At 39.6% G+C, this 13,199-nt stretch overlaps 1 protein-coding gene across 1 annotated transcript in view; it reads left to right on the top strand.

The window, feature by feature from the left end:
- Window positions 1-13,199, top strand: part of LOC138262456 (transmembrane channel-like protein 2) — a 469,363-nt gene that overhangs the window by 303,724 nt on the left and 152,440 nt on the right. The window contains exon 12 of the mRNA XM_069212350.1: window positions 5,963-6,091. Within this exon, the coding sequence (XP_069068451.1) occupies window positions 5,963-6,091 (129 nt within the window). The remainder of the gene's footprint in view (window positions 1-5,962; window positions 6,092-13,199) is intronic.

The raw sequence follows: 13,199 nt of genomic DNA, 5'->3' as shown, positions 1-13,199 counted from the left end.
TGGTCATTGTACTTTGCAGTTACTAAAAAACTATTAGAACATTGGAATGCTGGGGGCTCCATTGGAGACAATGGAGTGCTGCGGGCTTTTACAGGCCGGTAAAAGCCCGCAGCGCCAACATTCCAATGTTTGCTTTGTTCACAGCAACAGCTGTGAACAAAGCCTCAGGGAGCCTGAGGGGATTTTAATCCCCTCGGGCTCCGTGAACATTTTTTTTTTAATAGAACATTCTGCCCTGTGTGGCAGAATGTTCTAATAGCCTTAGAACCCGCCGTAGCGGGCTCTACCGGCTATTAAAGTCCCTCTCCCTTGTTAAATGCCTGCGGGGAGCGGGCCTTTAATAGCTGGTAGAGCCCGCTACGGCGGGTTCTAAGGCTATATTAAAGTATTTCTTTTAATCATCTGGTATCATGATTCTGCAGGAATGTGCAGAGACTAGCGACCACAGATACTAACTTTTTAAAAAAACAGTATAAATGTTCCTGCAATATCTCTTTCAGTTATGATAAGGCACTGGCATTTTGTCAAGTATAATGGCAAAGGTGTAACTTTGGAAGTCAGCCCGCTTTAATATGATTCGAACAGCACAGAGCTCTTTGAACATGAGTATTTTGTTTATGCCTAACACCAACCTTTATGCAAAAGGAAGTCCATAATATAACCACCCTTCTTGATAAAGGTAATTTTGTCCAAAACGTCCTGATGTCATATCTATCTAATAAATTCACCTGAAAAGGCATGGTTGTGAGCCTTTTCTTTTTATTGATTCGATGAAGGAACAGAATTACATGCGTTGTCTGTGGCTTGACACATGAAAGATGCTGCTGTCTTGCGAGGAAGGCATCCACATTTTTCATGCTACATACGGGCTTATTTACAAGCTCCTTGCGCCGCCCGTGCGTCACCTTTTATATCGGGAAAGCCCCATAGTATTTAAGGAGAAAGGATCAGTTATTTGTACGTTTTATATTCAGATGTTACCTCATCTTGTAATGATAGCTGCAACAATCATATTGCAGCCACAGCCAGTCATTCCGCTCACGTTCACACACGTTGGGAAATAAGTAGGATTTGTTTATTTTTTTTAATTTGGATCTGAAAACTGTTAAATGATGTAAACTCTTGTTTATTTCTCTGTTTGGCATTTAACTGTTTACACATTCCTGAAACCACATCTATTTATAATTAGACTGTTATAATATTTGAATCATATTTTCTGCTCTCGCTTTAGATGTAGATGGGCCCAATGTTGCAATCAAGCCTATCATCCAAATTCTTCTTTATTTTTCCATTTCTGCTAAAACTGTTTTAGTACTTGGGAATCACCAATGAACCTTGAGCAGCGTTACACCCACACGTTTGGTCTCCTAAGAAAATTCTGTGAAAAGTCATAATGTATCTTTTCACTTTTCACTTGTCCGTCCTGAAAAATATATTTGAAATTAAGTATGTAAAATATGTGATTTATATCATACGATGTTTTGATTCCATGGACCTTGTTACATAAAGTGCCCTGGAGGCACAATTGAAGTTTGCACTCACTTTCTGTGCCCCTTGGGCACTTTGGTAAGACAGAAGGGACCCAGGACACTTGTGCAGCACCTTCTGTTATAGAGATCACGGCACAACACACATGCTACAAATGCTATTGTAAAGGAGTGTTCGCTCATTAACATTGGAGAGGGGCTGCCAACATGCAAATGAGGAAAAAACACTGCTTTGAATCTGAGCAGTATTATGAATGTGGTCACAGAGGCAAACAGACAGTCAGAAGGTTCACTGACAGTGCACCACAAAGAGGTGATGCACAATCAATGCATCTCCGAAGAGTGAGTTATGAAAGGAGAGAAACACATCATTCTGCAGGCAGATGCAGTCACTCACTGTAACTGCCAGTTAGGGATTCTCAGTATTCCCTTGTAAAGCAGACCAGGTGCTGTCTTCACCGTGAAAGATTGAACTTCTTCAATCAGCCGCTTCAACTTTCAGAAATGTGCTGCCCCCAGGGAAGCAATAAGTTTGTGTTTGCACTGGGAGCAGTGCATTATCTGTAATAGGGCACACAATTCTTGTTTGTGCCAAGTCGCAAATAGGGACAGTGCGCCATTTACATAATACAGCCCCAAGAGTCCTCTGTTACAAAAACGTATGTAACAGAAATAGTGTTGGAAAATGACTCAGAGGGAAACAATGGTTACCATAAATTGCTTTTACCGAAGTTCATTTTTAGAAAAATAGGGCAATCAATTTTTGCTACTGCTGTGTTAAGTTATGGGGCTGCGGAGATGAAAAATGTTCTCCATAACCTGAAAAATGTGATTCTGTGTGAGCTGAACTGAAGGCAGAAAGGCTCTGTCTACATCAATTTTTAAAACAGAAAGAAATAAGTTAACTGGAGAAAAGTATTTCTCTGGAAAGCTTAGAAGACCATCTTCTGAGCATTGGTGACATTTCTAGAAAATGCAGGAGGTTTGTGAAGGCCTTACTGGAAAGAGTGTAGCCTGTCTGAAAGGTGTGAGCTGTTTTCCATCACCGCCTTCTTTCTTACAAATGGGTTGTTCCCAGACTCACTTTTCCCATCCCTGTCAGATGTCATACTTGGGGTGCAGCTGTTAGGTCTGTGCACATCCTGAGATAGAAAAAGGATTATTTCCAGTTTACACTATCCATTTGAGAAGTGCCGATGTTTCTGTTAAAACCATTCTGTAACCACTGGAAAGCCACTGTTGGTCTTGCTACTTAGGGTACTGCAACTCTGTGGAGGGCAACTTCTTTTTTGTGGAAGTACGCAACTTCTGCCCTATCAAAACATGTACTCTTGTTTCCCAATATGTGGGCAGATCCAATCTGACTGTGATGGTGCCCTGGGAATTGCTAACCAGTCCCAGGGGCTGTGCTCTGTGTAAAATGAGTATGCAAATTAGGCTAATTATAATTGGCTGTGCCAACCTGCCTATAAGTCCCTAGTATAGGGTAGGGCATGTAGGTTTAGTGACCCCAGCATAGGTGGTGGACTCATAGGTTCACTACTGAGGTGCCCAGTGTCATTTTTTAAAAGCAGGCCTGCCTTGCTGGCTGCTTTTCACTAAAGTTATATGCAAATTCGACTTTGGAATTAAAAGTACTTCCAAAGTCTTAGACTACCTTATTTTAACATATAAGTCACCCCTAAGTTGTTCCCTATGTGTCCCTAGGGTTTAGTGTCATGTACCTATAAGCAGGGACCTTATACAAATTGTTTTATAGGCCCTGGTGAGGTAAAATAGCCAAATGTGTTTTTCCCTCACTGTAGTGAATGTCCTCCATAGGCTAAAATGGGAAGACTTTATTTTAATTAACAAAGTCCCCTTAAGTGTCAGATACCTTGAGTTTGGTATCAAATTAATTGTTATAATAAAGCCCACAACTTACATTTGTTGGATTTAATATAACTAGTTCAGGTAAAGAGTTTTAAAACTCTACATGAAAGTTCCCAACTTCAGCACTGTAGTTCCCTTCTCTGACTGGCCAGGCTGCCTTGTTGATGTGTGAAGTGGCCTGGGCTGAACAAAAACGATGTGCCTGGGGGAGGAGATATACCTCAACAGATGGGGAAGCAGTAAGGGGAAGGGCTGCCAAACTGGTCTTCTAAGGCAGGGAAGGACATTTGGAGCAAGCCAACACCTCCCTCACATCCTGCAACCCCAGACAATTAGATGCCCTCTTGATTAGATTAGGAGAGGGCAGGAGAGGTTTGTGTTTAGGATTTGTAGCCACACCAGTGGGTGGGCGCTGCCAGATCTAACCTCCAAAAATCAATTTCAGCCATGTTGGATTTTTTGAGAAATGTTGCTCCCCGAGATTGGTTTTTGCTGCACTTCCCAGGAAGTAGTCATCAAAGGGGAAAGGAGCCTATCTCTTATTGGATAACCAGGACCCCCTGATTTTCACCCAGGAGCAAGGATAAATATGGCAGAGCTGCACCCACACCTCAGATCCCTGTAAGGAACAAGACAAATAAGAAGAATGACTGCTCTGCTGGACCCCTGACTTGCCCGTGGACACTGCACTCTGAAGGACTGCACCAGCTGCAAACGTGGGCTTCACCACTAAAAGGACTTTGCCTGTCTTCCACTGCTTCAAGAAGGGACTCACTGTTTGCTACAGGCACAAAGGAGCTGCCCAGAGTCCCCTGCATTAAGTCCTGCAAACAGAGCCCAGCTAACCAGGGTCCAGTGGCCATTTGAGGATTCTGACCAAGTGCGTTCTGGGAATTGTAGTCCCAACTCCCAAGGAGCAACTCAGAGCTTCTGGAACCTTGGATCAAGTTGTGGACACTTCAATGACCCAAAAAGGACCTCTGGAAGAAGATCCAGAAGTCTGGAGACAATTGAAGCAACTCCATAAGTTGAAAACGTGCATTGTGGGAGTTGTAGTCACAGACCCCAAGAGGCAAATCGGAACCTCTGAACCCTTGGCTGGTGCTGTGGACCACTTTCCTGAATCAAGAAACACTTCTGAAAGTAAGTGTGAAAGTGTTACCTCATGGATGGGCTTAACTCTGGACTTTGTCCATTTCCAGTGTGACCTTTTTTTAACCCTTTGAGCACTAGTTGCTTCTATGCGCTGGAAAACATTCATTCTTTAAAAATTCATATCTCCAGTTCCATATATCAGATTTTAACCATTATGGTGTCATTTTAAAGATACATATATTATCTATTGTTTTAAAGTGGTGTTGGATTTGTATTGCCTTTTGTGTTTTACTTATTTACTGTTTTGTGATGTTTAAATGTTTTACACACTTTTCTCCTAAGTTAAGCCTTGTCGCTCGTTGCCATGCTACCAAGGGTTGTGCTGGGTTTAATTTATTAAGACCTAACTGGACTTAAGTGGAGGTTAGTGGCCTGTTGCTAAGTGTAAGTACTTACCTGCCCTTACCAATGATCCACTTTCCAACACAAACATATGAGAACTGTTCTCTGAAATGTAAAAATAAATGACTGAATCTGTCTCTCACTTGTTACAAATAACTTGTTTCATTGGGTCACATTTATTTTCACTAGCATGGCATATATGAGCTAGCTAAGTCTTTTACAGAGGAGGCATGCACCTTTATTTGTATGCCATGATTCCTTTCCCACAAGTGAGAAGAATAAGAAAGGGGAAGTAATATAAAGGAAATTGATAGTTACTGAAAGGGGAGGAGCAGTCACTAACAATGCCTGTCCCAAAGTAAAGTTGAAGAGTTCAGTGTGAGGGACAGTGGAGCGGTGGCACCTAAAATTGTAAGTATAGCATAGGCCTCTTGATCTGAGCTAATGGTATTAATAGTCAGTGCCATTATACAGCTGTCTTTGTATAGTTTTATATCTGGAGCGCATGAAGGTGGAGCAGTTGTGATTGGCATCTGAGCCTTCCCTGGTCCATCACGTGGACGAATCAACATTAATTCACACACTTTCTGAAAAGAAACACTTATGCCACAATATCGTGAATAACTTCTCGGCAGTATTCAAGGCTTCATCAAGCAGAGTCCTACTGTGAGTGAAGTGAACCTGAAGACAGATCAATACCCTAAGGATCCTGCACCCCTTTTTTGCTACTTAATGTGATATATTACAGTTCTTCCTCTAACCTTCTTCCAGTCCTTCATGATACCTCATATTTAATTCGCCAATTTGTATATCCCACAAATATTTGTGACTACGGAGATCCCCGTATTTCCCTCTTCTGTCCAGTTCTCTCTAAGTGTCCGATGTACCAAACATTAAAAACCCTTTTCACTGCCCACTGCACTTCCATCACCTATTATTGACCTTTCTCCTTGTCCACCCTTTTTTCAGTGTTTTGAAAATTCTTGGTAAATTGATGATTGCACTCTTTTCACGCCTAGCTAAAACTAGAAGTTTACTTTGCAAAGGAATGAGCGTGGCATGACTACATCTCTTGTATTTTATCTTTTTTACATATTCCACGGCAGGAGTTTGTCAGACTGACGGTATCGGATATACTCGTGACCTATGTAACCATACTTGTTGGAGATTTCCTGAGGGCTTGTTTCGTCAGATTTGTGAATTACTGCTGGTGTTGGGACCTCGAAGCTGGATTTGTAAGTGGCATTTCTAGTTACAAATATCTGTAGCAGTATTTCGTTTTAAGTATTTTATCAAAGTTCTTAAAACTATGCAGAAAAAACACTATCCGATGTAATGTAAACAAGAAAGCATTATTGAAATGTGCTGTACCTTAGTAATGAACACGCACTCAAAATCATACATGACTTTACACTTGCAAGAAATGTTCATTTCAAAGGGAGATTGCTAGTTCCAAGAATCAAATAATCCTTTTTTCTGCTCATGTTTGTTTGCAACTAAAGTACAACATACAGAATGGAGGAAACTCCTGAAAAGTTAAGGGTCAAAGGAAGCAACCTTCAAGCAGCACCACACACGATATTTCAGTACAACACAGTCACCATTCCTCAGATTCTTTCAGAGTATTTGTTTACAGTACCAGGGGCGAAGTTTAAAAAATCATCTGTTATCCACAACTGTGACATGCCTTTGTGTACCTCTGAGGCTTTAGAGGATGTTATTGAGTCTGTATCACGTGGATGCTTTTGGACATAGCACCAGATGGCTTCGGCAACCTGAAACCTCTCACATCCCTGTTATATGTTAAAAATCCATCCATCCATCCCTTTCTCTATCTATGAGGGATATATGTCAGTGTTTTATGTTGTCTGTAAAAATAGAAACCATTTATAGATTTATAGATAGTAATGTTATTCGTCCATGACCACGTGTTGTCTCTTTCCGGTAGCTTTTCGGCAACACAAATCGGTAGATAAAAATACACTCTTGTGATCCCAAGAACCCAATTTATTTAAAATATCATGTCAGCAATATCAAGGACAAAAATATTGTGAAGGTGAGTTTCTATGGGAAAGCAAAGTTTTACTATACTTAACTATACAAATATGTTCCTTAATGATATATACACCTTAAAGGTACGTACATTTGGTGCTAAAATAGTAAATCTATATTTACCTATTTGCACTTGCCTTCTCAGTACTTTGGTTCTGGATATTTTTGACACAATATTCTGTCCACACAATATTTTTGTCATCAATATTCTATCTGATATCAGACATACACTGAATGCATCATTTGGCCACTATAAGTGCATATGCTACTTTTCATCTGTTTAGAGATCCGAGATCTCCTTAAAAATAAATAAAGTGATGAAGTATTAGTTCTCAGGATAGGTTTTTGAAGGATATTTTCTATTGTCACTGATATTTAATATAGAAACCCAATAAAAACTAAGAATTACCCAGGAATGTGTAGAACATGACATTGTTTGTCTGCTCATCATGAGTATGTTGCTTCTATTTTTATATCTGTCTTCTCCTTATCAGGAGGAAACCATTTGCTTATTCTGTAGTAACTCGTAAATTTGCTTATTCTATAGTAATTCATAATTTGAACTGTGGAAACGACTGCTAAGTTTCCATTAAAACTTCATTGAGGAATTTGAGAACCAAATTAGGGAATTGAGGGCCATAAAGAAGTTGCTGGTACCCCATCTGCTTGAATGTTAGCACCTCTGTTACAGGTTCAGAGATCTGATGATCAACTGCTACAGAGTATGCAGATAAAAGCAAATGCCAAAAGTTACCCCACTTGTTCATGTGTAAAGTTATTGGTAGACCTTGTGCACCATTATAAAAGCTTCTCAAAGATACTGTGAAACATGGGCATCACTGACTATATCTCCACCTTTCAGCATAGATAATTTTAAACAAAGTATCAATGTGGAGATGTATTACCATGTCATGTTTAAATATATCTATGTTAATCACCCTCTACTTTAGCTTTGATGCCACAACTCAAAATAAGACCAATAGCAATTTATTAATTCTGTATCCATTTAAAGGGGTGAAGGCTTACACTGGAGTGAATCTGAATCGGGTAAAGCCTAATTTTTCCGAGTTAACTTTGTTTCCACAAATCTGAGAACATGGGCAATTGTGTGCATCTGAGGAAAAATCAAAATAGCCGGACACACCTTTTTAGACCCTCTACATATGTGAAATTTGTCACAGTGAATTCTCTGAAAATGACTCTGTATGATGGGCTATGGTACATAAATCTCACCATTATTAACAAATGTTGTCCCTAAGAATGAATAGGTAGTCACATTCTATACTACAAAAACAACGTTTGTGAAATTGAGGGTCAGGAAATGTCAAAATCTGGCACACTCCTTTCCTTCCATAGTGGGTGGAGGATGCAATTATCCCAATCTTTCAGACATTTCCTTTCCTTAATTTGTGGATCATTAACTAGTTTGGGAATTACTCCTTCTGCCCTTTTGGCTAGAACCTTGGCTAGACATGCCATGTTAGAGGTAATAATGAATATGCCCAGAAATGTTCATATCTTCTAATTTCTCAACTTCGTTTGGGAATGAGGTTATCAGAGAGAAATTGAATTTTCCATTAGACCCCATCTTATTATAAACCTTATAAACCCATGAAGTAAGAGAGCTCTATGACATCTTAGATTATATAACATTTAAATTATATTCAATCATCTTGCAGTGCTGTTGCTAACACATGCCTTTCAGTGCTAGCCCAATTCATTTAAAAGGGGTGTTAATTTTTGTGTCTGGACTACATCAACTTTTTTATAAGCCATAATTGCACTTGGCAGCAGTGCTTGACATTAGTGTCAGTTTGGTGCCAATACTTGAACTTAGTGCAAACTTGCACCAAATCGCTGCGTCATATGTTGTTGTGGTGATTGTAACATTTCATTAAATAAAGGTTTGCTCACTTGGAAACTGGGGCTTATCTAACATGTCGCTTAGCCAATAGGATTTTAAATTGTGCACAAATCACAAGAATAGCAAAGATCAAAAAATGTTTCACTACTTACCTTGAAGTTTATGGCAATTTAGCCATGGATGCACTGAAATGCACAAGTCAAGTTCATTATCATACAACTGGTATTTTACAAATGAACTGGTCAGCCCAGTGTTCATTCACAAATGTTGGTTGCAGTCTGGCTCACCAGAACACCAGCATGTTTGTTATTAATAACACCATAGTGCGCACAATTAAGAACACTCTTTAAATGGAAGCCTTATCACTGCTTTTGACACTCTATAAAGTTCTGAATAGAGTTGTTTGAAGTTTCCACAGCCCACTGTGCTACAATCAGGAAGCAACAAAAGCAAAACTAAGTCATGTGACAGGTATTTGCTATTGTCACTGATTTGGACATGTTGCTGGAACAGCGTGGGTAAAAATGTGGTTAAAATTCTCTGTATCTATTATTTCCTACATAAGTGTTTGCCCAAAGAACCCATTTTGCAAAGAATTTGCACACCTAAGTTCTTTTTTGCTTCTCAGTGTAGTATAATAAACCAATTCTGCCTCCCCATCACAACAGCTCTGCTCATATCTTGAAAATGTTTTCCACTCCCAACCCAGTTACTGGGCCTGGCTGACCTCAGTTGGCTATTGTGCTCAGATGACTGGTGACTCTCTTTGGGTCCCTCCTGCAAGTCCTAAATCAACCACTGTCTTCGCCACTGTAATATTCAGCTGAAGGAATGAAGTAAGAAAGAGTTAACCTGCTATTAAGCAGGACTTTTTTGTAATGTTACCATTATGTTTAACAAGTTATGGTAGGCAATATTAACCCCAGAACCCTGCTGGAGTGCTTACATATTATCTTACCATCTTGCTTTCGTTTTCCACTTTGTCCCACTCCCCCTCACAATTTTATGTTAAACCACAGCATGACTGGTCTCCATGATTAGCCCTTCTGGTCATGTAAATGTGGTATTTTTTGGAAAGCCTCCCAATTGCCACTATTGCTATCACACACTCACCCTACATCAACTCCCCACTGAGAGTTGTGCAGCCCAGATATCCAGATAAAGAGGCTCAGGGCATCTTCTTGCAGCATCTTCTCTGTTTGGGCCTGTAAGGGAGGGCTTACGACCACAACCCCTGTGTATCTCCCCTCATATCCTTCTTTGGACCTCTCCAACTTCTTCTACCCATCACCTGCATCATAACCACATTCATTCCACTGGGTAACTGATAGACACCTATGATTGTTGTTTCATAATGCAGACCAAGGAAGTCATCACTTCTGGGTTACTTTTGGTAATGCTTCTGGGCGTAGTCCATAGGCCCATCTACTCTTTGGAGTTTGCAATATTACTTTGTTTATACTTTCATCTATTTCTTGTGGATTCCATAGACACATTTACTTGTGAAGTCTGTGGTTCCAACTTTCACCACTTCTGAGTTCTAACAATGAGGAGAAATAAAGATGTTTGTCCTTGATGCAACTCCTCTGGGGAGGCATACGTTTTTGGAGCATCTGAAGGTTTACAAGTTCTTGGACTTCTGGAGATGTGTCAAAATTCATGGGTGTTCCATGTGAACACCCACTGCAGTGCCCATGGAATGCCTCCTTTGCTCAGAGTAAGCCAACACAGCCATTTGCGCTGCCTTGCCCTACTCCATATCTATGAGGCCATTCAAAGACATGCAAAGTGGCTTTACATGGCCTCATAGGTATGATTTCAAAGTATGCGCCGCAGTTCCATCACAAAAAATTAAGCAACAGCAGTGCAAAGGGCTCATAAATATGCCCCTTAGTATCTTTGACAACCTGTCATCATATTCTTTTTTTGTCTTGTCCAAATACTGAAATATCATCTTGGAAGAACATTGTACCTTTCACCTTCCTAAATAACTTAAACAATAAGCGCTGAAATACAGATGTCGTTAGCTCTAGGCTAAACAGCATACACTCAAACTGAAAACTACCCTCGAGAATGATGAATGCCATAATTTTCAATGACTCAGGAGGCAATTAATTTTGGTGATATGCTGAAGATAAGCCAATGGTGGAAAACCACTTCACTCCCTTGAAATATGTCACAGTTTCATTTTTCTTCAGTAATGGAAATCTATTGATGAGAATGTTGTTGTTAAGGTGGTGTAAATCTACACACAACCTGATGTTACCATTGCTCTCTTTGGCTACCACCAGTGGAGACATCCAGTCTGATTCTTCAATTGGTTCAATTACTGCCAAGGCAACCAATTTCTCTCTGAAAAACGAAACTCTTATCATCATAGGAATATTCTTCACTTTGCATACTGTGAAAACCTTAGGAAACTTGCTCAGCATGTCAATACCTTCATTGACCCCATCATCAGTCACCAAGACTTCTCCCATACTATTCAGGGCTAGTACAGTATATAACTTTCTCTGATCAAACCAACACAAAACTGGAGGTTATTTAATAGAAGCATATAATTTTTCCCTGAGTACTTCTATTCTTAAATTGGAAGACAAACCATTGGAAACCGATGATATAAAAACGTTCACCACTTTAACCTTCAGGATGAATGTCAGATTCCAGTAATTTGTATCCTACCTGCTGCACAAATTTGTCCGTCCACAATTCTTCATTGATGATGGAATAGAGTGGTCTGCAAATATCGATAATGATACACCCCAAATAAGCATCCAACATTCTGGTGTGGTTTAAACTGAACTCTCATTTATATTCTAAATAAATGGATTTGCTACCAACACTAGCTATTTCGCCACACCATTCATCATCCTTGTCCAAAGTTCCCTTTTCTTCCTCTCTTGTCTCACCACCAATACACCTGATGTGATCCTTCCTTCTCCTGCATACCTTAGCAAAGTGTCCAACAGTTCCACAGTCACTGCACTTTTTTGGCAGTTGGACAGTTCTTGCTATAAGCCATATACTCCTTACTGTCATAATGATAGCACCACACTTGTTCCTTAAATCTTTTCTTACTCATACTAGGATTACACTAATCTTATTGTCCACTATATTTTAAAGCTTGACAATAGTTTCACATTCTTTTTCCTCTGGTTCCAAAGCTACTGCACATCTTCCTGAGATTTCTGCCTTAATATGGCTAATACATCATCTATCCATTTACCCATACACTTTTGTAAATAGCAAGTTTTCTGGTATGCATCAGTAATTGATCTACTCAAATCTTCATGAATAACTCAGAATTTGTAATCTAATTTCAATTTCACCACATATTATGCTAGCATCTCAAACTTTCCATTCTTGTTTTGAAAGAGCTTGTACCTAGTAATTTTAGTGCACTCTTTAGGTGCAAAATACCTATCCAGATGAAGTATAGTTTATTGAATATAATCACATCCCCGCAACCAAAACTTTCGACATCTGTGATATCTGTGAATACACTGTCAACCCCTGGTTAGAAAATCCTTTTCTTTTTCTCTGGGGTGATCTCATCGGATTCATCCACAGCTTTAAAATGTTTCAAAAAACACTCCTTCTACTCTTCCCATATCAAGACAGGTTCAGATCCCGATGGACAAAAGGCTTGAGGAGGACTGATTGTCCAGGTTTGTGTTTTCATGGTATATTAAATTAATTTTTCAATGTCCAATCTTCACTGAGTTATTGGAATAGACACTGTCCACATCTTTAACTCCATAGTAGTGTGGCCCAGAAGCAGAATGCAAAATGCAAATAAACAAAAACATGCTGAGCCAATCACTCTTCAGCTTGTAAAACAGTCTTAACTAGTATGTTCCACAATGCATAAAAGTGTATGAAGTAAGCTGAATGAAGGTTATTCCAAACAACCATGTAAAATGCCCCAAGGTGTATCTGGAGACATAAAATATACATATCTGAATAAAGGCTTCGGTAAATGCTACTGTGCTGTAAATGTTAATGCACTCAATGTGGGAATATTACTATGTTCAATATCTCGCCCCCTAAAATTGTAGAAAAATAAGGAGCAGCCACCTTGCACAGCATGTTGCGCAGTGTCTTGCAGACCTTTTTCATGTTATTTCTACAAATAGCAAATCTCATTATGGCAGCATGTTAGGTCACCTAATGTGACCCGAGTGATGATGTAATCTACATTTGTCAGTGCAATCATATATCAAGAGGGAAGATGCATATCTCAGTGCAGGTGCCCTGAACATGTTAGAATCAGGAATAAAATGTGTGCGTACCCTTCTTAAAAGGTACCTTGCATGTGTAACAGATTTACTGCTCCAAAGGCTCCCAAAAATACACCCTGCGACCAAGTACCAAGTAAGGATAAAAACAAAGTAAATAAATAAAGAATATTGTGCTGACGATCCAAT

This window comes from Pleurodeles waltl, chromosome 10, assembly GCF_031143425.1.
Source record: "Pleurodeles waltl isolate 20211129_DDA chromosome 10, aPleWal1.hap1.20221129, whole genome shotgun sequence".
NCBI classification, from domain to species: Eukaryota; Metazoa; Chordata; class Amphibia; order Caudata; family Salamandridae; genus Pleurodeles; species Pleurodeles waltl.
Note: the sequence above shows the minus strand (reverse complement) of the source record. Positions and strands in the feature narration are given on the sequence as shown.